Source organism: Artemia franciscana, chromosome 8 (genome assembly GCF_032884065.1).
Source record: "Artemia franciscana chromosome 8, ASM3288406v1, whole genome shotgun sequence".
Taxonomy (NCBI): domain Eukaryota; kingdom Metazoa; phylum Arthropoda; class Branchiopoda; order Anostraca; family Artemiidae; genus Artemia; species Artemia franciscana.
Window position 1 is genome coordinate 53949505 of NC_088870.1, and position 26284 is coordinate 53975788.

At 36.2% G+C, this 26284-nt stretch overlaps 2 protein-coding genes across 3 annotated transcripts in view; both read right to left on the reverse strand.

Annotated features, from left to right (window-relative positions):
- LOC136030724 (restin homolog) overlaps window positions 1-712 on the reverse strand; it is a 15308-nt gene extending 14596 nt beyond the window's left edge. Inside the window, exon 1 of the mRNA XM_065709794.1 lies at window positions 685-712. Coding sequence (XP_065565866.1) covers window positions 685-712 — 28 coding nt within the window. The remainder of the gene's footprint in view (window positions 1-684) is intronic.
- Window positions 713-775: 63 nt separating this feature from the next.
- LOC136030567 (kinesin-like protein KIF20B) overlaps window positions 776-26284 on the reverse strand; it is a 106223-nt gene continuing 80714 nt past the window's right edge. Inside the window, exons 11-15 of one of the 2 annotated variants that reach the window (XM_065709635.1) lie at window positions 17266-17389; window positions 15089-15268; window positions 10410-10573; window positions 6254-7840; window positions 776-1081 (exon numbers count right to left, since the gene is read on the reverse strand). In XM_065709635.1, coding sequence (XP_065565707.1) covers window positions 791-1081; window positions 6254-7840; window positions 10410-10573; window positions 15089-15268; window positions 17266-17389 — 2346 coding nt within the window. In that variant the 3' untranslated portion in view covers window positions 776-790. Of the gene's footprint in view, window positions 1082-6253; window positions 7841-10388; window positions 10574-15088; window positions 15269-17265; window positions 17390-26284 lie in introns of both variants that reach the window. The other variant, XM_065709634.1, reaches the window with a different exon arrangement.

Sequence of the window (26284 nt, forward strand, 5' to 3'; positions counted from 1 at the left end):
TCACTTTACATGCAAAAATTATTCAAAAACACTAAATATACATTGGACAGAAAACCCACACTCAATTCAATTTCCAACAATTTCCTAAACTTTCCAAAAAATTCCTCAAAAGACAAAAGGAAATTGGTTAGTCGGAGAATAAAGAAGAAAAAGATAAAGGTAAGATATAAAACCGCCTTTGGAATGAACCATATTTTCTGAGCAATCTTATCCTCCTCGTCCTCCCCTACTAATAGATCAATTGTAAAATCAGTCCCTTTAAGACCTTCCTATGATGGATACAATTTTCTGTAAGAACTGAAGCAATTATGGAGAGAAATGCTGATGAATCCAAAGCGCAAAATTTTCAAAACTAGAACTAAAACTTGGCAATTTCGTCGTTTGAGAAACGCCTACACATTGTTTTGTCATTTAGAGTATTGTGGTTTTACACTTATTTTCAATGCTCCACGTGTTTGAACGGTTTAAATATTCCAATCTTTGTTTACTTACTGGTAGTTCCACTTATGGGTAGTTCAACTTATTTTCAATTTTAAGTTTTTTCATAGGTTCCGACTATTCATCAGTCAACGTTTATGCTCTTACAAGATACCAGAACCTTGTCAGTGAACTAGAAAAACATACCTTTTGCACTTAAAAAACAACAAAACAAACGAATTAAGAGCTATATATAAAACTAATTACTGCTCTTTCGTAAAATTACCAAGTTCATTGTAACTTAAAATAGTTATGCATAAAATAATTTTATATGAATTACTATGAGTTCGATCTTACGAAATCCCAAATTTACCTATTTTCGAAAAAAACAGAAGAAAAATCTTTTACGAAAGTGCCTAGAATAATCTAGTAAAAAAAAGAATAAGAACCTCGGTTTGGTAACTCTTATAGAGATGTCACTCGGCAGCATGGATATGCTCATAAAATTGTCGGTTTCTTCCTCGGTTTCTGTTACCTCTTGAAAATAGAGGAGTTCCTCAGGGGATAATGTGATCTTTTTGTCGATTTTGTAAACGAGACTCTTCAGCCGTGCAACGTCTGATTCACTAGTCTCTGCTTTGTGCTTCGATTCCTGAAGCTGTTCCTAGAGAAAATAAATTCATACAATCGAATAAGTACAAAAAATAACACGAAATGAAGTAAAACAAGACAGAAATGGTAAAGAATTGAAAACATTTCTTTATTAGTTGGCTCTTTCAGCAGAATTTTTTTCTATTATACACTCGTAGAATATTGTATTGTATTTAGACAGTCAGATTTTCTGTATCAATTATGAAAGTGTAGGCAAGTTGAAAAGTAATTTTTTCCCTGTTACATGGAAAAACCGACATTTTTTAAGACCCTAAATGAATAGGGCAATGATAAAGAAATTTTTCCATTAATAGAAATAAATATCTAATGACTGGCCAACACTTTCGTTTTTATTTTTAAATTCTACATTTTTCTGGTTGCAAGGGTTTGTTTCCTACTCTTTAGTGCATTTGCAGACAAAATTTTTTTTTTAACTTTAAAATTTCTTTTTGTTTTTCATTCCCTTTGTCGTTGTTTTCCTTTAGAAGGGAAAAATTAATATTTTCGTATTTTATACAAATGCTGGTCGTACAATTGATACTTTAACATATCTCGTTTGTAAAACTTCATACCAAGACCACACCAGCCTCTTCTTCGAACTAACAATAACACAACGACTTGTAACTTCCATGCCTATAATGTACGCATTTCTATGAAATGTACGTACTTAAAGCTCTATCTGAATTGGCACAGGGGCTTATATTAAGCGGCTTAAATTAAGATGTTATAATTTTCAAGAAGTCCCCAAGCCTTGAGTTTTCAAAATTTAGAAAACCCATAAATATGATAGATATTTCTTTATCCCCCCTCCTTGCGAAAAAAGAGTGGTCATCTCCTTGGTTGATTGTACGATACGGGTATGTGTGAAGAACACCTCTCAGAAATTGAGTGCATAAAGGACATACTATTTTGTAATTGAATAAAAAAAAACAACAAGTTTTTCAACTGAAAGTAAGAAGCAACATTAAAACTTAAAACAAACACAAATTATTACGTATATGAAGGGGATTGACCCCTCCTCGACATCTCACTATTTACACTAAGATTTTTTAGTACCTTTAAAAAAGCTTCTTATTGTTCTGATTAAACGACCCTTGTGCCTCAGGAGTCGTTCTTAAAGAATTGGGACAAAATTAAAACTTTAGCACAAAGAGCGAGGTATTTACAAGAGGGTAAGACCCCTCATATACATATTAATTTCTGTTCGTTTTAAGTTAATGTTACTCCTTACTTTCAGTTCAAAAAACTTGTATTTTTTAAATTTAATTTCTGATCGTTTTTTAAATAATCCCAGGAAATCTGGCCCCCTCCACGGAGAAATTCCCCTCCCACGAAAATATCCTCTAGACGATTTAATCCCGGTGAATATTTACCCCGGACAATTACCCTTAACAACTCCAAGAGTTAAATTGATAAAAAAGACAAAGCAAGAGGTATAAAAAGAATCTTGTATTGGAATTCTGGCAAATTCCCTCAGTGTAAAATTATCCCTCTGGAAACTCCCCCACCCTTGCAAAATTCTCCTGTGGAAAAAACCCAAACTGGAAATCCCCCCCCCCAAAAATGTATACATACTTCCCAAAAGCAAATACTATGCGTAAGCAATGGACAAATTTTAAACTTAAACACCTTTCCTCTGGTGTTATTGGGGGCCATGTAAAGTCCAAAGACAGGGTTTTATTGGACCTTTCAACTATGGTGAAGAAAATAGCGATCTCAAAATTTTGATCGAAAAAAACACAAATTTTCTCAGGCTCGTAGCCCTTGATGTGTAACACTAAACTTAATGAAACTTATATACTTGTCATCAGAGTAATAAACCGATTCTTTGATATATCTATCGGTATCAAAAATTCCGATTTTTTAGAGTTTCGGTTACTAATGAACCACGTCCCTCTTTACTTACAATTTGTCACCACGTACTGTTTGATGGATATCCAATAAATTTACTGGAATCATTATAGAGAAAAGGTTAAAAAAGCAGTAAAAGATACTAAAACAACACAATCTCTAATTGAAAGCATTGCAGTCAAAATTGGGAGTCAAAAAGAAATATTTTACAATTTTGCCCTATTTTCCAAAACTGGGAGACCAACCGAAAAAGATTCTTAAAAGCATTCAGTAGCTCAGATAAACTACGCAACATCTACAATTATGGGAAGGGTAAAAGCAGCCCCATGCAGGGGAGTGGTATTTACTGGATACTCTGTTCTTGCCATCGTCTCTATATTGGTAGAACCCACTTCAAGTTGTGAGAAAGGTTGTTAGAATACAATTCTTAAATCGAAAAATCGACAAGCCACGCTAAAGGCCCGAGAATTTTTATTCTGCCTCGGCCCAACAAATGTAGGACAACCTACATCATTTTATTTTGTTTGAAAATATCTCCATGATTGCTTCTGTTAAAGGTCTATTAAAAGTTTTCAGAGCAGCCGAAATAAAAAATATACACCAAAAATTAGCCCTCAATAGAGAGGAACTTTTTGAGCCCAAATTATAATGAACTTATTAGTACAGATTTTTCACCTTTACATCATAATATTTGGCAACCTAATAAAATGTCAGATGATAGCAGACCTGGCAAGCAATTAACTTTTGAAAAGGCATCAAATAGAATGAACCCAGATTTAGTTTCTTTAATTGTCATTCAATATCATTAAGCAATAAGCACTATAAGTAAAACTAGCATTATTTTAAGTATGGAATTATAAATGTTTTAAGAGTGTTTTTAGAGTCAGTGAAATGTTTTAAGAGTCAAACCCCCTACACCCTTGTCTGCCCAAATGCATCCAATCAAAATTTTAAGATAGCCATTTTGTCCAAAATAGTCCAAAGTTCAAATAGCTATGCTTTTTGAGTTGACTAGCCCCCCCCCCAGCCTGCGGTGCAAGGGCTTTAAGTTACGCAAGTTGATCATTATTAACAAATACAATTTTTTAATTGGAAAAGATGGCATGTTTATAATGCTAGTTTTACTTATTCCATTTTAAGTATTACTTATATATTCCAAGCAGCATTTGTATTACACACACACACAAAAAGAGAAGATAACGAGGAAATTTGGGAAGAGAGTGAATACAACCAAAGCGGGTGTGTCGACTACGTAAGCAACAGCTGTCAGGGGCTAAATGCAATACAAATAAATAAAAGAAAACAGACTTGCTCCAAAAATCTTATCAATAAAATAAATTTTAAACCAAAATCATAAAATAAGTTTTGAAGAAGAGTCTCAGCTTCCTCACCTCATCTTGGTTTCAGTCAAGACGGAAAAAGATAGTTCTTCATTCCTGCTACTTAATTTGATTAAGAACTGGAGCAATCTCCTTATTTCAATATTGGCCCTTTGTGCTTCTAATCTCGTATTCCTTTTGGAAACAAGTTCATATTCATTGGCTTCTGATTTTAATTCATTCTTTATTAAATACTTTTTTAAATAATTAATGTTGTGTGCAAAGGTTGAGCTTCTACTCGTAAAAATCTCTATTTTGGGATGTGTTATTATTGCATTTTTCTTTTTATTTCAATTGCTTCACGGACAATTTGCTTGATGCCTAATTCGATTCTAATTAGATTCTAATTCTACTTCCTAATTAGAATTGTTTCGTCTAACAGCAGAGAATGGTTGGGGTTATCGACAACGTGGCTGTTTAAAGGGCCAGACTGAATGTCAGTTTACCAAAGATTGCCCTTTTCAGCCAACCATCTAGGAATAAACGAAAAGCCGGTCGAGCTTAATATGGTTGGGAGGATGTCGCAAAGAAAAATTTTAGGAAAATGGGAACTTCCTGGGAGGGTGTAATATACGGAGGCTTTGAATAGGTTGGGATGGAGGAGGGGCGTGCGTAGCTGTTTTGTCCTCACGCGGCATTATTCTGCGGTGAGTTCTTAGCAGTAGCAGTAAAGCTGAATCAAACGATGTTGAACTATTAAGATGTTTTACCGTATGCCATCCGCGAATGTTTTATTACGTATGATAATTTCGACTCGTCTTAGGTTTCGACAATGCAATATAACCAACACTACGCCATTATGTCTTTAGTTCAATCAGAAATAAACTTACAAAAAAAAAAAAAAAAAATTTTTATCGAAGTCGCGATAGAACTTGAAATAAGGTAAAAAAAAAACTCCTACCGTTCTTTGTCTTAAGGCCATAACAAATACAGAACAAATGAACTGAAAAAAATGAAGATACGCACAAGGCCGTATCCAGGGGGATTACCGGATTTGACCCCCCCCCCCCGAAACTTTGTTCAACTCTTAAAAAAGTAACAAAAATGCATATAAACAAATTTTTGATACATTTAATTTTTTTGTAACCCCCCCCCAAATACCCCCGCCCCTTCCGAACAAAAATCCTTGATGCGCCCTTGGATAAGCATCTCAAAGTGAGGAAATGATTGTTACATTTACATATAAGGATTAGGTAATAAACATTTTTCAGAAAGAAATACATTTAATGGGCCATAGGCCCACTTCAGTTCTCTAATCTAGCAGACTGAGTGCCCTTCAATAATACAGACTAAGCTTCTATGCATCACTAAGTACTTAAAATAACAAAGACTAATCAATTAAATTATCGCATTAAATATTACTTGATCAAATTAATTATTTTAAATTAATCAATTCGATTTAATTTAATCAAAATTAATTAGAAAAAGCAGGGAGAAACAAAAAAGAACACAAACTAATGAATTAATTAATTGGCTCAATAAGACAGACTAAGCACCCTTCTAGTTAAAAATAGAGCAACATGCCTACTTTGCAACAAAAACAGTTGGTGGTGGAATTGTGGGGGAGGGGGTGCCAAAGGTTGACTTTGACGAATCCCAATCGTATATCAACATGCAAAACTTCATCTCAATGTTAAAGCGTTTTAAAAGCTGAAGGTATTAATCAGAAAATACTTTTTTTTTAATTCAGTTTAGGTTCCTCTAGCTTGACTACCCACTTAGGGCACATAGTTTTGTAGCTAGATAAAGATCAGTTAAGTGTTACAATTACAAAATCTTATTGAAATCCCCCAGAGATTTTTTCTCCTTAAAATTGGAAAATGGCAGCCAAAACTGCGCATTCGTTCACTTTTCTCTCCCCAACCCCTCTCACTAGAAAATTCTCTGATCTACCCTTCTACTCCGAGGACCTGACTGGTGGGTAGTATACAGAGAGAAGAGAATTTTCCACTTACTTTATTAGTGTCAATGATTATATTCAGTCTTCTTATATCTTCTCTTAGTATCGTATCCTTTTCACCACATCTGATGATTTCAGATTTGAGAGAATGGATTTCATTTCCCGATTTTGCTAAAGTTTCCTCTTTTTCTACTAAAATTTCAGTTTTTTCACTTTCTAATTTTGATACTTTCTCTCGAAGTGACGTTAAGTCATCAATTTGCTTCACAATTTCACGTTCTTTGTCTGTCAAATTGACAAGTTTCTTTTCTAAAGTGTCAATCAAGCGGCTTTTGTCTTCAACGTCTTTCTTGAGGCATTCTGAAGCAATTTCCATGTCACTAATTTTTGTTTGGAGATCTCCAATATAAGACTTGAGACACGAAGTCTCTTCTTCATTTTTTGCAACAGTCTCTTCCTTTTCTTTTAAAATTCGACTACATTCCATATTCAGCTTAGCAGCTTCCTCTTTTAAAGACGACACCTCAAGTAAGGCTTCTTTGAGACGACACTCACCCTTCAAAATTTGCTCTTCCTTCTCTTTTAGAACATTCTCATTCTCTGTCGTCAGCTGAGTAATTTCCTCTTTCAATACTGAAACTTCACTTAGAGCTTGCCTCAGCTGCGACACATCTTCCAAAAGTTGTGTATTTTCTGTTTTGAATCTAGAAGCATCCTCCTTTAGCGATGTAATTTCAGTGAGAGTGGTGTTTAGCTGATGCTCAATATTAGCGAGTCGTTCATTCTCCTTTGATAATATATCCTTTTCAGTTTGCAATCTAGCAATTTCTTCTTTCAACAGTGACATGTCCGATATAGCAGCTGCAAGTTGACCTTCAACTATACGAGACTCATCATTCAAAATATGCTCTTCCTTCTCCCTCAAAATATTGTCATTCTCTGTCTTCAGCTGAGTAATTTCCTCTTTCAATGCTGAAGCATCACTTAAAGCTTGCCTCAGCTGCAACACATCTTCCAAAAGTAATGCATTTTCCGTTTTGAATCGAGTAGCATCCTCCTTTAGCGATGTAGTTTCAGTGAGAGTTGTGTCAAGCTGATGTTCAATATTAGCAAGTCGTTCATTCTCCCTCGATAATGTATTCTTTTCAGTTTGCAATCTAGCAATTTCTTCTTTCAAAAGTGAAACGTCGGATAAGGCAGCTGCAAGTTGAGCATCAACTATATCATAATCAGTTTTTAAAGAGACAATACCGTCAGCAAGTTGCTTCTTTTCACCTAAAATTTTGTCTTGATCCACATCTGTCTTCTCCATTTCTGCTAACCTCCTGAGAAGAGAATCCCGTTCTTCACTAATTACCAAAAGCTGATTCTTGAGATCGGCACACTCGATGTTGAGTTTTTCCATCTGACAGATAAGATTTTCTGACTCAATGGGATTGGTAGAAGAACCAGAAGGTTTCTTCGGAGTCTTAGTTTTGGCAATCTCTGGGGCTTGTTGAAAGTGTTGAAGCTCCTCATTTAATTGAATTATTTCAAGAGATTGGAGTTCAAAGTTCTTCTTCAGATCTTCCCTGGCTTCTCTCAGCTCTTCTATTAGCTTGTCTTTGTCCTGCAGGTGTTGCTTCATTGGAGAAATTTGTTCCTGAAATAGTAGGACAAAATTAAAGACATCGGAAAGAGGAGCTTCATAGGAAGAAGAGGAACTTCAGAAGAAGAAGAAGAAGAGGAGGAACACGTTACCTATGGCTCTCATTACCTAACGGGTGACAATCCTCAAAATAATAATCTAGAAATCTAATAGCAGAAAAGAATAAAATCTAGAACCGTCTCCCTCAAAAAAAGGGTTTAAATTCATTCAATCCATCAATTTATTTAAAGGAAACATAGAAAAATTACAAACCTTTAAACCCCCAAAAAGGCTCTTTGGCCTGTGAGAGTGGGAGACTAAGTATTAAACTAAACAATATCACTAAAATCAAACAGAAGGACCAGAAGAAAAAAAGGGGAGAGGAGACAAAAAAAAACACAGTAAACAACACCATACATGATGTCATAAAACAATCACTCGTTAATAACCATTGTCAAATACAATTAACAAAGGAGATGGAAAAGAGAACATAATGGACTGAAATAGAAAAAAAGAAAGAAAAAAAAATCCTCAATACAGTACGTATCGGAGATCTGCTCCAAAATTATACATATCCACATACTACTGCGCAAGGGACACTGATATTCTTATAAAAAGCATGACTAGGTAAGTAGTTGAACCTGCTCTCTTTGTGGTGAGTATTGTAATGGACTGGAACATTTTCTGAGTAATTACCAAGGTTTGGTGAATTCAAGGTTTTGAGGGGGTATACCACTCAAACCTTACAGCCCCTGGGCTGTACCACTACAGCCCCTCAAAGCCTAAAGGAGCAGTCTCCCTAAGGTTCTCTTGAACAACAGGTTTCTTCGATAGTTTCTCACAATCGTAATAATAAAGGAATAGAAAAGATATACACAAACTAGGAACTACAAGGAATGAATAGAGAAATGTATTCATGCAAAAAATAACAAAGAAAAGAAATTGGGAACAATCTCTGCAAGGTTCTCTGTTTCTATTTTTTTTTTTGTCAAAACAGAAGTGATAAAGGAATAGAAAGGACAGACAAAAACTAAAAAACTTAAAGGAACGAATAGAGAAGGGTTTTCATCATAAGAAAATTGACAGAAGAAGAAAAAAATGGGAAAAATCCCCGCAAGGTTCGCAAGAATGAGAACTTCCTCCGAATATCTTGTCACAACTCTATTCACAAACGCATAAAATAGATAGACAAGACTAGGAACGAAAACGAGTGAATAGAGAAATGTATCTATGAAAGAAAGTGACAGAAAAAAAAAAGCGGGAACAGTCACCACAGGCTCTCCTCTGCTTCGATTTTTTGTCACTAAAGAAGTATGGAAAGGAAGAATAGAGAAGAACAGAAAGGAAAGGGAAGACGAAAACTAAAAACTAAACGAAACGACTAGAGAAGGGAATGAAAAGAAAATTGACAGATAAAAAAAAATGGGAACAGTCCCGCAAGATTTGCAAGATTGAGACCTTCCTTCGAATATTTTGTCTCACTTACAAAGGAATAAAATAGATAGACAAAAATGGAACGAAAACGAATGAATACAGAAACGTATTTATGAACGAAACTGACAGAGTAAAAAAATTGGAAAAATCACCACAGGCTTCTCTGCTTCAATTTTTTTTTTGTCAACAAAAAAGTACGGAAAGAAAAAACAGAGAAGAACAGAAAGTAAAGGAAAGACAAAACTAAAAGCTAAATGAAAGGAAAAGAGAAGGGAACGAAAAGAGAACTGACAGAAAAAAAAATGAGGACAGTCCCGCAAGATTTGTAAGAGTGAGAGCTTCTTTAGAATATTTTGTCGCAACTCTACTAACAAAATAATAAGATACATAGACAAAAGCTAGGAACGAGTGTAAATGAATAGGAAAAATGTATTTATGAAACAACCAAAAGAAACGAATAGAGAAAGGTTTTATCAAAAGAAAATTACAGAAAAAAAGGGAACAGTCCCCGCAAGGTTCACAAGAGTGAGAGCTTCCTTCGAATATTTTGTCATAACTCTACTCACAAAATAATAAAATACATAGACAAAAACTAGGAACGAAAACGAATGAACAGAGAAATGTATTTATAAAAGAAACGGAGAGAGAAAAAAAAAAATGGCAACAGTCGCCAAAAGCTTCTCTCCTTTGATTTGTTTTTCGTCGCAAAGGAATTATAGAAAGAAAGAAAAAGAAACATAATATAGAAGAACAGGAAGGAAAAATGACAACCAAATGGAACGAACAGAAGGTTTTTATAAAAAGAAAATTGACAGAAAAAAGGGAACAGTCCCCACGAGGTTAGCTGGAATGACAGCTTTCTTTAAATATTTTGCCACAAGCCTAGAAATAAAGGAATAAGATAGACAGATGAAGATTACAAACTAAACCAAAAGAAGCGAAAAATACATTTATGACAAAAAACTGACAAAGAAAAAAAGAAAGAGAACAGTCTCCACAAGGCTCTCTAGTATGACAATTTGCTTCGAGTTTTTCATCACAACTGAAGTGATAAAGTAATACAATAGAAAGACAAGAATTAGGAACTAAAAGGAATGAATAAAGAAAGGCATATAAACAGAATACGAACAGAGAAATTGTTTGAACACACCTTGTCTGCAGAACCTTGTTCATCAGCTTTTTCAACGGATTCCAGATACAACACCTTGAAATTTACAAGTTCACTAATCTCGTCTTTCAATTGTTCATTTTCGGCCTCCATGAACTGGCGAGTATTTTCTGACTTCTCAAATTCTTCGCTAAGCTTCCGGTGTTCTATAAAACAAGGGTGGTTTAAAAACTCATTTTTCAAAATAAACAATGGAAAGGCTCGTCAAAAGAAGTAGTATCCATCCTTTATAAAACACATCCACTATATTATGAAAAAAGAAAGTGCAGTAAAGAAACTTTCTTTGAGTTTGAAAGCTTTAGTTTAGGGTAACACACCACTTTTTGGACACGTAAATTTTAGCTTTTGAATTTTACGGGAATGGTCTTTTAATAGGCCTTTCACTTTTACAAATAGATTTTTCCACAGACCTATAATTTGTCAAATAAGTTTACCAGCACATCGACCAAATTTTAGCTCTTAGATTAATTACTGAGAAGTCTGAATCATCAGATCCCTTTAGTCTTCAGCGTTATAAATTATAAAAAGGCATTCAGCCAATAGAAGAGCGTTAGCGAAGGTTTAACGACAAGAAATAAAATATCACGCCATCTACTATTTGGTGAGATTTGGCATTTTCATCAGTGTAATAATAAGAAAAATCAGTTTTTTTTTTAATAATTGGAAAAGTTAGGGTGACAATTATACGATTACAAAGTTTGAAAAAATGCCAAACGTCGCCAAGCACGAGAAAGGGCTGATAGTATTTTCTGGTCGATACAAACACCAGTTTCCACTCTTATAAGATATACACACTTTTTGGTCCTATTCTTGTAAGTTGTACCAGATAAGCAAATTAAAGTGATTTGTTCTATTTACGAGAATAATATTGCTGCGGTTTATGACGTAAGGTTAGCAGTTAGTTTGGCAATGAATCAGGAGTTCAACAGGGTCATGTTCCATCCCCCTTAATACGGATCATTTTGATTGACTTTGTCTTAAGGAGTGCAGGAGAGACAGTGGGAGAATGCAAAATCAAACAGGGATGAAAAACTTTCCTGGACTTACATTATGCTGACAATTGAAGCATCCTAGGTGAAAGTTTGAGGAAAATAAATGAGCATTTAGAGTTTTTGCGAGTTCAGGGTGCTATAAGAAGTTTGATAATTGATGTTAAGAAGACTAAGTCGCTAAGGCTAGGAATAAGTAAAGATGGAAAGGGAACGTTGGGCAGCGAAAAGACTGATCAAGTGGACACCTTCACTTACCTTGGTAGCATTATTAGTAAAGACGGCGGGAGCAGTGAAAATGTTAAAAGTAGAATAACAAAGGCCCAGGGTATTTTTTCACAATTAAAAAAGTTGGAAGAATAGAAAGATAAGTCTGCGAGCCAAGATTAGAATATTGGAAGCTACAGTGATAGCAGTGGTCAAATAGGGTTCTGAAACATGAGCACTCAGGAAAACGGACAAAGATTTGCTAGATATTTTCCAGAGAAATTATCTACGGATTGTTCTGGGTACCCACTCACTGACCGTATTTCAAACAGCAGGTCTTGCGAAAAGTATGGTTCAATCCGGCTTTCTCAAGCTATAATGAGAGAAAGGTTGAGATGGCTAGACACCTTCTGCGGATGAAGCAAAGAAGGACAAATTGCCGAAGATTGTCTTTTTCGGCCAACCGAAGAGGGCTAAACGCAAAGCAGGTCGTCTTCGATTGGGATGGGAGAATGTAAAGGAATATTTAAAGGATATGGGAACTTCCTGAGAGGATGTACAGAGGAAAGCTTTGAATAAATTAGGATGGAGAAGGAGCGTGCGAAGCTGTGTTGGCCTCACGTGGCTTGTTGCTTCGGTGAGTTGTTAATAGAAGTAGTAATTTACCTTCACGAAATACAGGAAACTTCTTTGTAGCCTATATTTCAAATAATGTAATACTAATACCCAAGGGTGTATCCAAGATTTTGTTGGGGGAGGGGGGATATTTTATACACGGCTTTCCGGACAGGTAAATTCTAACTCTTGAATTTTTACCAAATAGGTCTTTCAATAGGCCTTCAATTTGCTGATTAGGTCTTCCAGTTTAAAAAAAAAGTAAATAGAAAGAATCCAGAACATGTGCTAAGACCCTTCATCTATCTAATGAATCATCATGGTGGTTCCTTAGTCATGTACGGTGGTTCTTTAGTAATTTATGCAATGCCAAAATTACGCTAATTGACGGCATACATACTGCAAATATGCTTAAGTGAATCGCAGCCTAAATATCTTTAGCCCCTCCCCCATTTTTCGAGATCGACTTGGTGCGTCCAATTCCCCCAAAGAGTTTTGGCTTGATCCACCGAGCCTTTTCTGAGATATTACAGAGAAACCAGTTTATAGCCTGGCAACACATGATGTATTTCTATTTATCTTTGAATTCTGTTTAAAACAAAAAACATTTTTAACCCCCCCCAAAAAACAAAACAAAAAAAACGAAGTCCCCTTACCCCCTCCCCTTAAAACTACCTGCCAAAGGCTTCAATTCTACCCCCATACCCCCGCCTTTCCCGAGATACTGTAGTATTGCTAATTTGACAATCTTGATATACAAAATGTGTTTCAATTTACCTCTGCCCCTATCCACCAGTTAAAACTTGGAATGAAAACCCTTTCTTTTACATGCGATTTTCATTTAATCCTAAGGTTATCCTGTACGGCTTCGACGATCATCGATTTGCTTTTGTATCGTTCACACTTTTTAAAGATTTTTTTTTTTTATTGTTATTTATTGACAAGTATATGAACAACTTCCTTCAGACAGATAGGGAAAAATATTTGAGGTAAGGAGATAAAGATATAAATTTTCTTAACTTAACTTATTCTTCCTCCCTCCAATAAAGTTGCCAAGTGTGGGCTCTTAACCTCACCAGATCTATCTCAGTTTTCTTTTTAGTGTCTCTTTCATTTTATATTTAACGATAATTAATTAATCAATGAATCAATTAATTAAGTAATTCCCGCACTGATTCTCTTCAGCTTACGTCCTTTTTCACGAAATAAATTTTCACATCTTGCAGGTTTGGCAAATATAAAAATTTCTGATTCTTCAAATAAAAAAAAAAAGGTCTATTTTTCTATTCTAGGTCTATTATAGACCTATCTCCTAAACGTTTCAACGCGATACCCTTGGTGCCATTAGTTGCAGTATCCGTAGAAGAAAAATCAAAAGTATTCACATATTGTCTTCTAGCTAGTTCAAAATCTTTCTCAACTAACCCTGAAATGTCTAACTTATTAATATAGGCCACTATAGTGATATTGCTTTGTCACCGTATTGACAATCTATATAGACCTATATCTATGTCTAGGCATGGGGCAGTGGGATGGGACGCAACTGTGACAGTATCGATTACGTTTGGAAAAAAACTATTGAACGGAAAAAGAATTAGTAAACAGAATTACTCTTTTGTTGCAATTGTAGCTACTTTTGTCGCTACAAAAGAGTAAACAGGATTGCTCTTTGGTTGTTATGTAGTTACTTTTATTGCTATTGCAGCTACTTTTTTGCTATTGTAGCTACAAAATAGTGAGCAGAATTACTCTTTTGTTGTTACGTAGTTACTTTTATTGCTATTACAACTACTTTTCTAGCTATTATAGCTACAAAAGAGTAGACAGAATTACTCTTTTGTTGTTATGGTAGTTACTTCTGTTGCTATTGCAGCTGCTTTTGTAGCTATTTTAGCTACAAAAGAGAGTGCAGAATTGCTCTTTTCTTGTTAATGTAGCTACTTTTGTTACTATTGTAGCTACAAAAGAGTAAACTGAATTACTCTTTTCTTGTTAATATAGTTATTTGTTGCTATTGCCGCTACAAAAGAGCGAGCAGAATTATTCTTTTGTTGTAATTGTAGCTACTTTTGTCGCTACAAAAGAGTAAACAGGATTGCTCTTATGTTGTTATGTAGTTACTTTTGTTGTTAATGTAGCTACTTTTGTTGCTATTGTAGCTACAAAAGAGTAAACAGAATTACTCTTATGTTGTTATCTAGTTACTTTTATTGCTATTGCAGCAGCTTTTGTAGCTATTTCAGCTACAAAAGAGTGTGCAGAATTATTCTTTTCTTGTTAATGTAGCTACTTTTGTTGCTATTGTAGCTACAAAAGAGTAAATAGAATTATTCTTTTCTTGTTAATGTAGCTACTTTTGTTGCTATTGTAGCTACAAAAGAGTAAACAGAATTACTTTTTTGTTGTAATGTAGTTACTTTTATTGCTATTGCAGCAGCTTTTGTAGCTATTTCAGCTACAAAAGAGTGTGCAGAATTATTCTTTTCTTGTTAATGTAGCTACTTTTGTTGCTACTGTAGCTACAAAAAAGTAAACAGAATTACTCTTTTGTTGTTGTGTAGTTACTTTTATTGCTCTTGCAGCTACTTTGGCTGATATTATAGCTACAAAAAAGTGAGCAGAATTACTCTTTTCTTGATAACGTAGCTACTTTCGTTGCTAATGTAGCTACTTTTGTTTTTATGGGAACAGCATTGTAGCATGCCCTTCTGCTCTCATTGCCAAATACTTCAAGTTTACTGTTATAACCCCCAAGACACACTATTGCGGGTAACATGCCTTTCTCCCCCCCCCGTTTGCTATTTATTCAATACAGTTTAGGCCCTACAAATAAAGTGTAATTCTACTTACCTGTTTCAAGCTCATCAAGCTCAGCAATCACCTCCTCCAAGTTTTTACCCGTGTCCTCATATTTTTGCCTTATATCGTCATACTCACGGTTTCTCTTTTCAAGTTTGCGCATAACTTCATCGAAAGTCATTTGTATATCAAAAGGGGTTTCGGTACGTGAAAAATCGAAATTCTTTTCACCTGTAATTCAAGATAACATATTCATGTTTCCTTCATTCTACGAACAGATCTGTGAAACTAGTCAGGGAAGAGCTCTGGGACTTATGGGAAACTCTCCATAAGTCCCTATTATTTAGGGACTCCATATTATTTCTTTTATGGCAAGTATATAATTAATTTTTAAACACAACAATAATTTGTTATTAGCACATATGGCACGTTCAGAATAACAATAGGGGTGGATCTAGAGCAAAATTTTTGGGGGGGGAGAAGACGCCAATAATTGACCAAATTGAACAACTTGTTAAAAAAAAGAGTGAAAACAGAAAAGACAAGGAATGAGCCAGCCAGAAGAAATCTTGGGAGGGGTGCTTCCCTGAATTCGCCACTGGGATCACAGAAAAAAAAAAACAAAAAAAAAAAAACAGAGAGTGGAATGAATTCCAAAAGAAATCATATCGCCCTTTTTATATTAACGCATAAATCAGCAGGTGATTTTTTTTTTGATGTGACGGAACATGGACAAATATGGTCCAACTATGCTCTCGTACTCAAACTGTGCCTTTCAATGTCATTTGTTTATCTAATAGACTAGTCACAGTTCCTCTTTGCCAGTTCTCGGACAGTTTCGCTCGAAGTCATTTGTACATCAAAAAGGATTTCCGAACGTGAAAAATTGATTTTTTTTTCTTCTTTTTTTACTTTTAAAACGAGACATGTTTCCCTATTTTTTTCTTCTGAGCTGGTTCACAGTCTTTTATATTGAATTATAAAATCTATAAACGTATATAAAACGTAATAATGAAAGACAGGGACGAACGGAGGGGGATATCTGCCCCTCCCAGTCCATTATCTCAGATTTACTCCAGTGAATTATTCACAGTTCCTCTTTACCAAGAAATGAAAATTTGATGTGAGGGTGTAAACTGGGAGGCTCTGAATAGATTGGGATGGAAGAGGAGCGTGCGTATCTGTGTTGGCCTCAGGCAGCTTGGTGCTGCGGTGAGTTGGTAGTATATATATATATATATATATATATATATATATATATATATATATATATATATATATATATATATATATATATATATATATATATATATATATATATACTACTACTACTACTAACAATTCACCACCGCATCAAGACACCTGAAGCCAACACATCTATGCACGCTCCTCCTCCATCCCAATCTATTCAAAGCCTCCTTTTTTAAACCCTCACATTAAATTTTCATTTCCCTTAAATCTTTCTTTATGACATGCTCCCACATCAACTGCGGATGACTAGCTTTTTTCCACTTCAGAAATAATAAAAGCATGAATATAAAGATAACAACGGAGAGAAGGTCGAGAAATAATGATAAATAAGGTAAATAAGAAAGAAAAGGTCAAACGTAAAATAAAAGGTACCTTGAAATGCTTGGCTAAATGTTAACATTATTATTTCCCATTGGAAAATAATGAGAGTATGGAAATAATGGTTGGGAGACTGGGGGGGGGGGTTGGAAAACAATGGGAAATATAGTAAAAAAAAAAAAAACGAACATAAAATAAAAGGTACCTTTGAATGCTTGGCTATAGCTGAATTTCATTGTTTTCACTTGTGGATAATGAAAGTATAGAAATAATGGTTGGGAGGTCGAGAGCTTGGGAAAAAATGGTAAATATGGTAAAAAAAGAAGGAAAAGATCAAACATAAAATAAAAAGTACCTTGCAATACTTGGCTATATTTTAACCTCATTTTTTTTTCTCTTCAGAAATAATAAAGGCATAGAAATAAAGAAAATAATGGCTGGGAGATTGAAAAGTTAAAAATTAATGGGAAATATAGTAAAAAAGAGAGCATAAAATAAAAGGTACCTTGCAATGCTTGGCTATATTTTAACCTAATTATTTCCTCTTCTGAAATAATAAAAGTAGGTAAATAAAAAAAAATATTGGGAGGTTGAGATGTTGAGAAATAATAGAAAATATGGTAAGAAAAAGGAAAAAGATCAAACATAAAAGAAGTTACCTTGCAAAGCTTGGCTGTAGGTTAACCTCATTATTTCCCCTTGGGAATCAGCCAATGCTTTCTTATGGTCATCAAGAGTGCTTTGCAGTTTCTTTAGCTGCACTTCCAAGTCTTGGTTAGCATTCTTAAAAAAAATAAAATAAATCATATCAAAATAAAAGTCATGGAAATTTGTTAGAAAAACTTCTATTTGAACGAAAAAAGCAACGAGTTACTTTACACTGACATACATCCAAGCCAACTACATCACATTTTTTTGTTTAATAAAGGTGACATCCAACAATGGCAATGACAAAGAACCAGAAAAACACATATCATTTTATTCCAGCAAAGGCTGGGGGGGGGGGAATACACGAAAAACGCAAGAATCCGTCAACGAAGGTTACTAGCAAAGTCCAGTGCGAATATGGTCCCCTGAATATCAGCACGGACCTGCCTTCTACCAGTGAGACACGAGAAGCAGCAAAGAAACTGGAAAATCACAAGGACTGGATCGTAAATCATGCAGAGGCATGTTGATAAAGGCATCAACATACACACGTTTGGTCTTTACTCTTCACTCGGACAACAGCCAAAGTACAATCAGACTGGCAACTCACTCATTAGGATACTCAAAAAAGCAGAAGCTATTGAACCAGGCAACTGGCAAGTTTACTGTCAATACCCGCGAAGATTCTCTTGTCCATTATCCTACAGAGGACACGAACACAAATTGATTGACACCTCCAAGGCGAACAGTATGGCTTCCAGCCAAATCGCTCACGTACAGACTTTAAATTCTCGATTGGACTTCTAGCTGAAGAAAGCAGAGAGTGGGGTTCGAAGATCTATATGATCTTTGAGGACTTCAATTCCGTAGATCGTGAAAGTCTATGGAAGATTCTCATCCATTATGGAATCCCTGAGAAAATGTGACGATTATTACCACCATTTATGAGGGCAGCTTATGTTGCGTAAAAACACCAGAGACGAAAACTTGTTTCTTCCGCATTTTGTCAGGAGTAAAACAGGGATGTGCTCTATCACCATTATTTTTTGTGATAACGATTAATTACATCTTTCGGAACACAGAGACAGTAGGCATCAGATTAAACCCCGAAGTCCAGGTCAATGATACTGATATTGCAGATGGCATAGCAGTGTTTGAGTCAAGAAAACCTTCCAAGAGGACGCATCCCAAATATCCGCACCTTCTGACTCTGTTAATGTCGGTTGCTAAAGGTTGTCGTGTCTTTTCATAGATGGTTTGTCATCCTCTGTGGCCAGTGGATATTCAGTATTCTGCAAAGACACAGCCGGTTTTTTTTTTTTTTTTCAAAAGTCAGGACTGTTATTCTTGGTTCAGGTACCATGTTTTTGCTGCATAAGTAGGACTGTTATTCTTAACAGTCGGACTATAACAGTAGGACTGTTATTCTTGGTTCAGATACCATGTTTTTGCTGCATAAGTAGGATTTTATGCCTCATGAGGCTGCCTAGTTCAGTCGGTCCTACACTTTCCCCTGTCACACACCAGCGTAAGATCTTGAATTTCTTCCCGAAGACTCAACGCACGTATCGTGCCAAGTCACTAAATGCAGCATGTATAAATCTGTTCAAACAGACAGCGTCACGATAGCCCGTCACGATAGCCGTCACGACAGCGTCAAGGTAAATAACACTTTAGACTCTAATCATCAAAAAAGTGCATTGTCTTAAAGCTCAATGAATATTAATGAAGGAAGCAGAGGATTAAGTTCATTAATTTTAGCCACTAAAAGCAATACAAATCTAAGTTCAGAAATTGTACCTGACCTCAATCTCACCTCGATTCAACCTAATTAGAATCCTGACCTTGAGAACACATATACCCAAATTCATTTTGACAGTACGGAAGTGAATCTGTCTAATAATAATGACTTCCCTTCTAATATTCACAAATGTGCTAGTATAATTTTGACAGGTTTTTCCAAATTATGATATAAATGTGATTTTGGGTATGACCGTGTTCCAAGCAAGCTGCAGGAAAAAGGTATTCCTGATAATAGTGTTATAAAAATTGCAAGTTTTTTAAGCAAGGAAATTGCAAATTAGGTCCAAAGTACCCCTATAACCATAGATTTATTATCCATTACCTCAAAAAACGAAATGCAGCTCGTCCATTTTGTTCCCGCTTTTATGGCACTTGGAATCTACCAGGTGACATATGGCGATCGCAAATTCTGTAGGTTAAAAACGTCGCAAACGCTTAGAGTGGAGGGATCGGGATGAAACTTGGTGGGAAAAATAAGCACAAGTCCTAGATATGTGATTAAAATAATCGGAACGGATCCGCCCTCTTTGGGGTAGACAGGGGGGGGGGTTGTAATTCTGAAAAATTAGAAAAAATGGGTTATTTCTAACTTACGAAGGAGTGATCAGATCTTAATGAAATTTGATATTTGGAAGGATATCGTGTCTCAGAGCTCTTATCTTAAATTTCGGCCGGATCCAGTGACACCGGGGGAGGGGGGGGAACCTAAAATCTTTGGAAACACTTAGAGTGGAGGGATCGGAATGAAACTTGGTGGAAAAAATACACAAATCCTAGATACGTGATTAACATAACCGGAATGGATCCACTCTCTTTAGGGTAGTTGGGGGGAGGGTTAATTCCTAGAAATTAGGAAAAATGAGGTATTTTTAACTTACGAAGGAGGGATCGGATCTTAATGAAATTTCATATTAAGAAGGATCTCGTAACTCAGATCTCTTACTTTATATCCCAACCGGATCCAGAGTCATTAAGGGGGGGGAGTTGTGGGGGAACCGGAAATCTTGGAAAACACTTAAAGCGGAGATATTAGGATGAAACTTGGTGGGAAGAATAAGCACAAGTCCAAGATACGTGACTGACATAGCCGAACTGGATCCGCTCTCTGTTTTGGGGCTGGGGGGGGGGGGGTAATTCGGAAAAATTAGAAAAAATGAGGTATTTGTAACTTACGAATGGGTGATCAGATCTTAATGAAATTTGATATTTAGAAGGATCTTGTGCTTTAGAACTCTCATTTTAAATTCCGACCAGATCCGGTGACATCGTGGGGAGTTGGAGGGGGAAACCAGAATTCTTGGAAAATCGTGAAAATCGAGGTATCTTACGAATGGATGATCGGATCTCAATCAAACTTGATATATAGAAGAATCTTATGTCTCAGATGCTCCATTTTCAATTCGAATCGGATCCAGGGACATAGAGGGTTGGAGGGGGAACCAAAAATCTTGGAAAACGCTTATAAATGTTGTAGATACGTGATTGACGTGACCAGACTAGATCCACTCTCTTTGGGGAGTCATGGGGTGGGGTTCAGTGCTATGGCGAGTTTAATGTTTCTGGAAGCGCTAGGACGATGAAAATTGGTAGGCGTGTCAGGGAACTGCACATATTGACTTGATAAAGTCAGTTTCCCCGATTCGATCTGAGGGGCTGAAGTCAGAGGAAAAATTAGAAAAATTGAGGTATTTTTAACCTACGAGTGGGTGATCGGATCTTAATGAATTTTGATATTTAGAAGGACCTCGTGACTCCGAGCTCTTATTTTAAATCCCGAACGGCATTAAGCCGATCTCGTCACAAGTGCCATATGAGCTCTTAGCTCTGGTTTACATAACACGTGAAACCCAAAAGAAGTGCTCGTTATTGTACTTATGTTGTTTTTACTTTACTTTAATTTCTTATGTCTTATGTCTACTTTACTTTCTTTACTTTACTTATGTCGTTTTACTTTACTTTACTGGCAAGTGTTCTAAAGCAAAGTGTAATTTTGTCCATGTTCTTTTATGTAAGTTAGCATCAAGCGGGCATTTTTTCGGGTGTGATAACCTGCATATTTATGTTCCCTCTTTCATGTTGCAAAAAAAAAAAAAAAAAAAAAAAAAAAAAAAAAAAAAAAAAAAAGATTCCAGGTCAAAGATTCCACACTGGTAGGACCCTTTCTTAAGGCAACACTACGGATCCCTTTCCTCCCTTATTATATACCTCTTATTACCTCCCTCCTAACCTTAGCGAAACGCCCCTCCAGTCCAGAAATTTACTCACTGCCAGTCAAATCACCATCACACCCAAACCCTACCATAATCCCCTTTTACTCATATCCCTCCGAATCACAAACCCCATTGCATATCATATCCGCTCCATGCGCCCAAGATGTTGTTGACTTATTCGGGACTCCACCCATCATTTTCCAAAGTAAATCAGACCTACCTTCTCCCAGAAAGTTCCCATCTCACTTCCCTTTCCCAGCACCTTCTTACCTTCCCATCTCCCCCTTTCCGCTCTATCAAAAACCCTCCCAATTCGACTCCTTCTTACACTATCTCCACGAAACCTCACCTCCAGTCCATTTGTTTTATCCCTCGTGTCTACCCTGTCAACGAGACTCAGGTCTGAGAGTTTTTGCATTCAATAATTGTCTTGTAATAAATCCTAATTGTTCTCACTTCCCGTCAACTGGAAACAAGTTGCACCTTCCTCATCATGTTTCGTCCAAATCCCTGACCACCCTCACCTCTAAAACCCCCAGTTAAATCCTTCTCATACCCTTCTTCTCCAAAGCATAATGACGCCTGACAAATTATTCCGAGTTTATTAATCTCTAAACTCAAGAGTTTATAAATGTCCTTTAGATCACCCACTCGGAGAAAAAAGGTGGCGGTGTTTTGTTCTTTACTAAGAGTAATCTTTACCCAAAGGTTATTCGAGTCCCTAGTTTATCCGAGTATGATGAAATCATCTGGCTAAGTATTAGACTAAAAGTACTCCATCGTCCATTTAATATTATTGCAATAGCTGTTTTCTATTACTCCCCAAATCAAAATATCGATTCAAAACGGAAATTCATCCAGCAATTGCAGACAAGTGCTGATTTTGTTATTTCTAAGTACCCCTTTTTTTAGTTGGCGATGCCAACGACCTTAAAATGAATTCTTTTTGCTCCTCACTTAAAGTAAAGCAAATTGTTAAAATACGAATGACTCCGGAAAATACCTCTCTTGATGTTATTTTAGCTAATATGTATAATTTTTACAACCCCCTCCCCCTTGTCTTTGCCCCCCCCCCATTAGGTGGGAGCTATCATCTTTCGATTTTTTTATCCCCCTCCTCACATTTTAAGCATTTTTTCTCAGTAGCTTATGGCACTTATCGCCCTTTTCAAAATTCTGGTCTTCTTTCTTTTGGTATGTGGCTGAATACTGAAGATTGGCCTGATATTTAAAGTTTAAAATATCTTGATGAGAAAATGGCTACGTTCCACAAAAAACTAATTGATAAATATCAAATTTGTTTCCCTGAAAAAAGATTTAAAAGGTGCTCTAGTGATAAAACAATTATTAATCAAACTATAAACACACTAAATAGAAACTTTTCTAATTAGTGAAGCTTTTCAAAAATGGTAAACTGGATGAAGACAATAAACTCAGAAAATCAATTAAAAGAAAAATTCGTAAATTGGCACGATCGTACTATAAAAATAAGGTCGAAGAATCGCTCAATAATTCACCAAAAAATTGGTATTCCAAGGTTAAAAAGCTGTGAGATAGGAGGCTTGAGCAGCTTGACCTCGACCTACCCGAACCCCCTGATGTTACTGCCAATAAACTAAATAAATTTCTCGCCTCCATTGTCCAGAGCCTTCAAGCATAGACCGGCCAATTACCAACAGGAGCCCTATCCCCTTCTTCCCCATCTGAGATAAATAGAAGAATTGAAAAACTAAGAAAAATAAGTCCTTGTCCTTTGGACATACCATTTCCTCTTATTAGTACCTATGGTGACTTCCTTTCTAAGCCCTTGTCTTTCCTGTTGAACGAGATTACCGAGTCTAGGCGAATTCCAACAATTTGGAAACATGATTTCATAACCCCTTTGAAAAAGAAAAACGGAAAGCCTGGTGTTGAAGGCGTTCGTCCTATTACTCTTACTCCTATTTTCTCGAAACTTTATGAAGGATTCCTTGCACATTGGTTAAAGGAAAAAATCTTACCTCTTACCGACCTGATTCAATTTGGGAACATAAAATCCACTTCTATTTCCCACTACCTCGTTTCTCTTATTGACCACGTCGAGAAAATCCTCAAAAAGCCTAATTCCTGGCTTAATTTAATTTCCATTGACCTTCAGAATGAATTTGCTTTTCTTAACCACATTATTTTAATTGAGAAACTTGTCAGCGAGTTCAATTTTGATCCGTTACTGGTGAAATTGGTTGCCACCTTCTTAACAAATAGTTCGCAGGGTGTCAAATACCAGAATCATTATTCGAATCCTCTCCTTGTCTACTATGGTATACCCCAAGGGACTGTCCTAGGTCCCCTCCTCTTTTCAGTCATGGTTAACAGCCTCGCGAAGGAATTTCATTACCGATGGAAATTTGTTAATGACCTAACGGTTGTTGAAACTTGCTTCAGGAATTTAATAAGCGACACATGAGTATCCTCAATGAAATTGTAGATGAGGCCTTGGATTTAGACATGACAGTAAACCCCTCTAAGTCCATGATAATGCCGATTTGTTTCCTCAAATCCTCGCTCTGTTTTCTTAATCCTATCCCTCCTGAAACTTCTGTGTCCTCATTTGAACTACTTGGCGTCACATTTTCTTCAAATTTAAAGTGCTAAAGACATCATCCATAGTCTTTTGTCGGCCCACATCTCGAATATGCTTGTCCAATTTAGCACCTTGGTATCTCTCGCGAAGAATCGGAAAATGTCAGAGGCGCCATTTGGGCCAAATCTTGGGGTGGGCATGAACTCCATTTTGCCCCCCCCCAACTTTCACGTAAGAAAAAAATGCGAGTTTTGGCAGCACATCGATCGAATATTCTAAGTAAAAACTCATTTTCAGCACCCGTGTGTTGCATGGATATGTACTGTAACCCAATGTGGAACTCAGCCACACTGACCTCTGAGATTAATTATAACATCAAAGATCATAATCAACGAGGTTAAGTGATTAAACTGAAAGTGGAAAATTCAACCAGACTAAAGGCTGGCCCTCCTCAGCGAGAAACTTTCTTATTTAAGTAAACAATACGTAAGTGAAAGTAATAGGCGTGCAGTAATTTCAAATCAATTGGACAGAATGGATTATGTTGGACATAATGGATTATTATGGCCAGCAAAGGGCCCTTTGCGGTAGAAGCTTGGGCCCCCCTGAAAAATCTGGGGTGGGCATTTGCCCACCCCAGAAAAGAAATTTGCCCATCCAAAAAAGAACCTTGCGAATAATTTTCAAAGAAGGCAAGGTGCCTTTCCGCTCCTAAAAAAGCTAGTTTGGAAACCCTTGAATGAAGGAAGGTTACGTTGTGCCTCTTTTGCAAAATATACATTAATAAACCCTTGGACGGCAAGTCTTTTCCCCAAACGTCACTCCCAATCCAGATTACGGCCGCTTCTAGCTGTTTATGAGCTCATCGTTATTTTGTCCCCATTCGCTGCATTACTTCCAGATATAAGTAAACTTTTATTCCCTTCATCACAGAAAAAATTAATAAAATATTCCACTAAACTCTCCTTTTTCTTCTCTCTTTGTTTATTGGCTGATGGTGCTACCCAGCTTGTTGCACCCATTTGCTTGTTTCACTCCCTCTTTTTTTAGTTTCCCTTTTAAATATTATGTATTTTATATTTCGTTCTCTTTTTTGTGTTTATTCATTATTTTTGACCCCCCCCCCCCTTTTTGACCATTTTTATCTTTTTAGCCCTTTTATTTATAGTATGCAGTTAAATTATTGGCACTTTTTTAGTTTCCTTTTAATATATATATATATATATATATATATATATATATATATATATATATATCCCCCCCCCCCCTTCCGCTTTTTTAATGTCCCTCTGAATTCTTTTTCTGACTTGTATTTGTTTAAGGTTAGCTTTACCAGTTTTTATCTTTTTAAATTTTGAATTGACTTATTACAGTTTAATTACTGATTATAAATCATTATTCATTATAAATTTTCTTTTTCATTGTTGTTTTTCGAATTTTTGCCAGTTTTAGTGCAACCATGTGATTTGTCGACTCCAAAGTCCGAATTCGGCCCTTTGAGGGTTTATGTTAGAGTTTCTTTCGAAATAAATAACTTATATTATCTAATGGCATTAAATTGCGTTTGAAAAGGCGTGGCTTCAGGTGCAGAGAAAATCTCTGAGATCCCCGAACTTGATGTAGGATGCTAAAGGCACCATTTGCCTATCCTATTCTGGTGAGTATTCCTCTCACTGTCGAGCTGTGTTCTCGATGATACTTTCCAGGTATTTGAACTGGATAATTTGTTCAACATCTTAGTTGCCCCATTTACAGACAGAGGAGAGTCAATTGTTGCACTTGGTTTTCTCTGCATTTGGTTTTCTATCACTAGTAGGTTAAGATGCTTTAACCGTGACCTCGTCTAGTAATTCTTGAAGCTGGTTTTTTCTTAACTCTAACTCGTCTACTATCTCGGCTGCGAAATCAAAATCATTAACCTGGACTTCACGGCTTAATCTGATCCCCAGCAGATCATTTCTGAGCACTCATTATAAGCGAGGGTAAGTGTAATTACTAATTCACCTTTCGGTTGCTAGGGTTCAAATTAGTATAGGCAGAGGCAGAGACAACTATCCAAGGAGTAGATCCTCAAATTACTAGAAAGAGATGAGGAGCACTCTGATCTTAAAGATGATGACAGAGTGAAAATACATACCATCTATCAAACATGAAGATGTTTATGAAACTATACTGATAGTGATAGAGGAGACAGAGGATAGTATTCATGGCGAAGAAGCAGATGCTATGTCTCCCAGTCTTGAAGAAGATGAATGACCACTGATAAAAATACACTAAGTTGTCGAGCTCAGCGATGGCCTTTGAATACTCGAATACTCGTCAACGCTACCAGAAAGCGTAAATGATATGTAGTAAAGACAGACTTTGATTAGTTTGGGTATATCCCTCATCAAGTGATACCTGAATGTCCACAAAACCATCAATTCACTGCACCGAGAACCTCACCGCTTATCA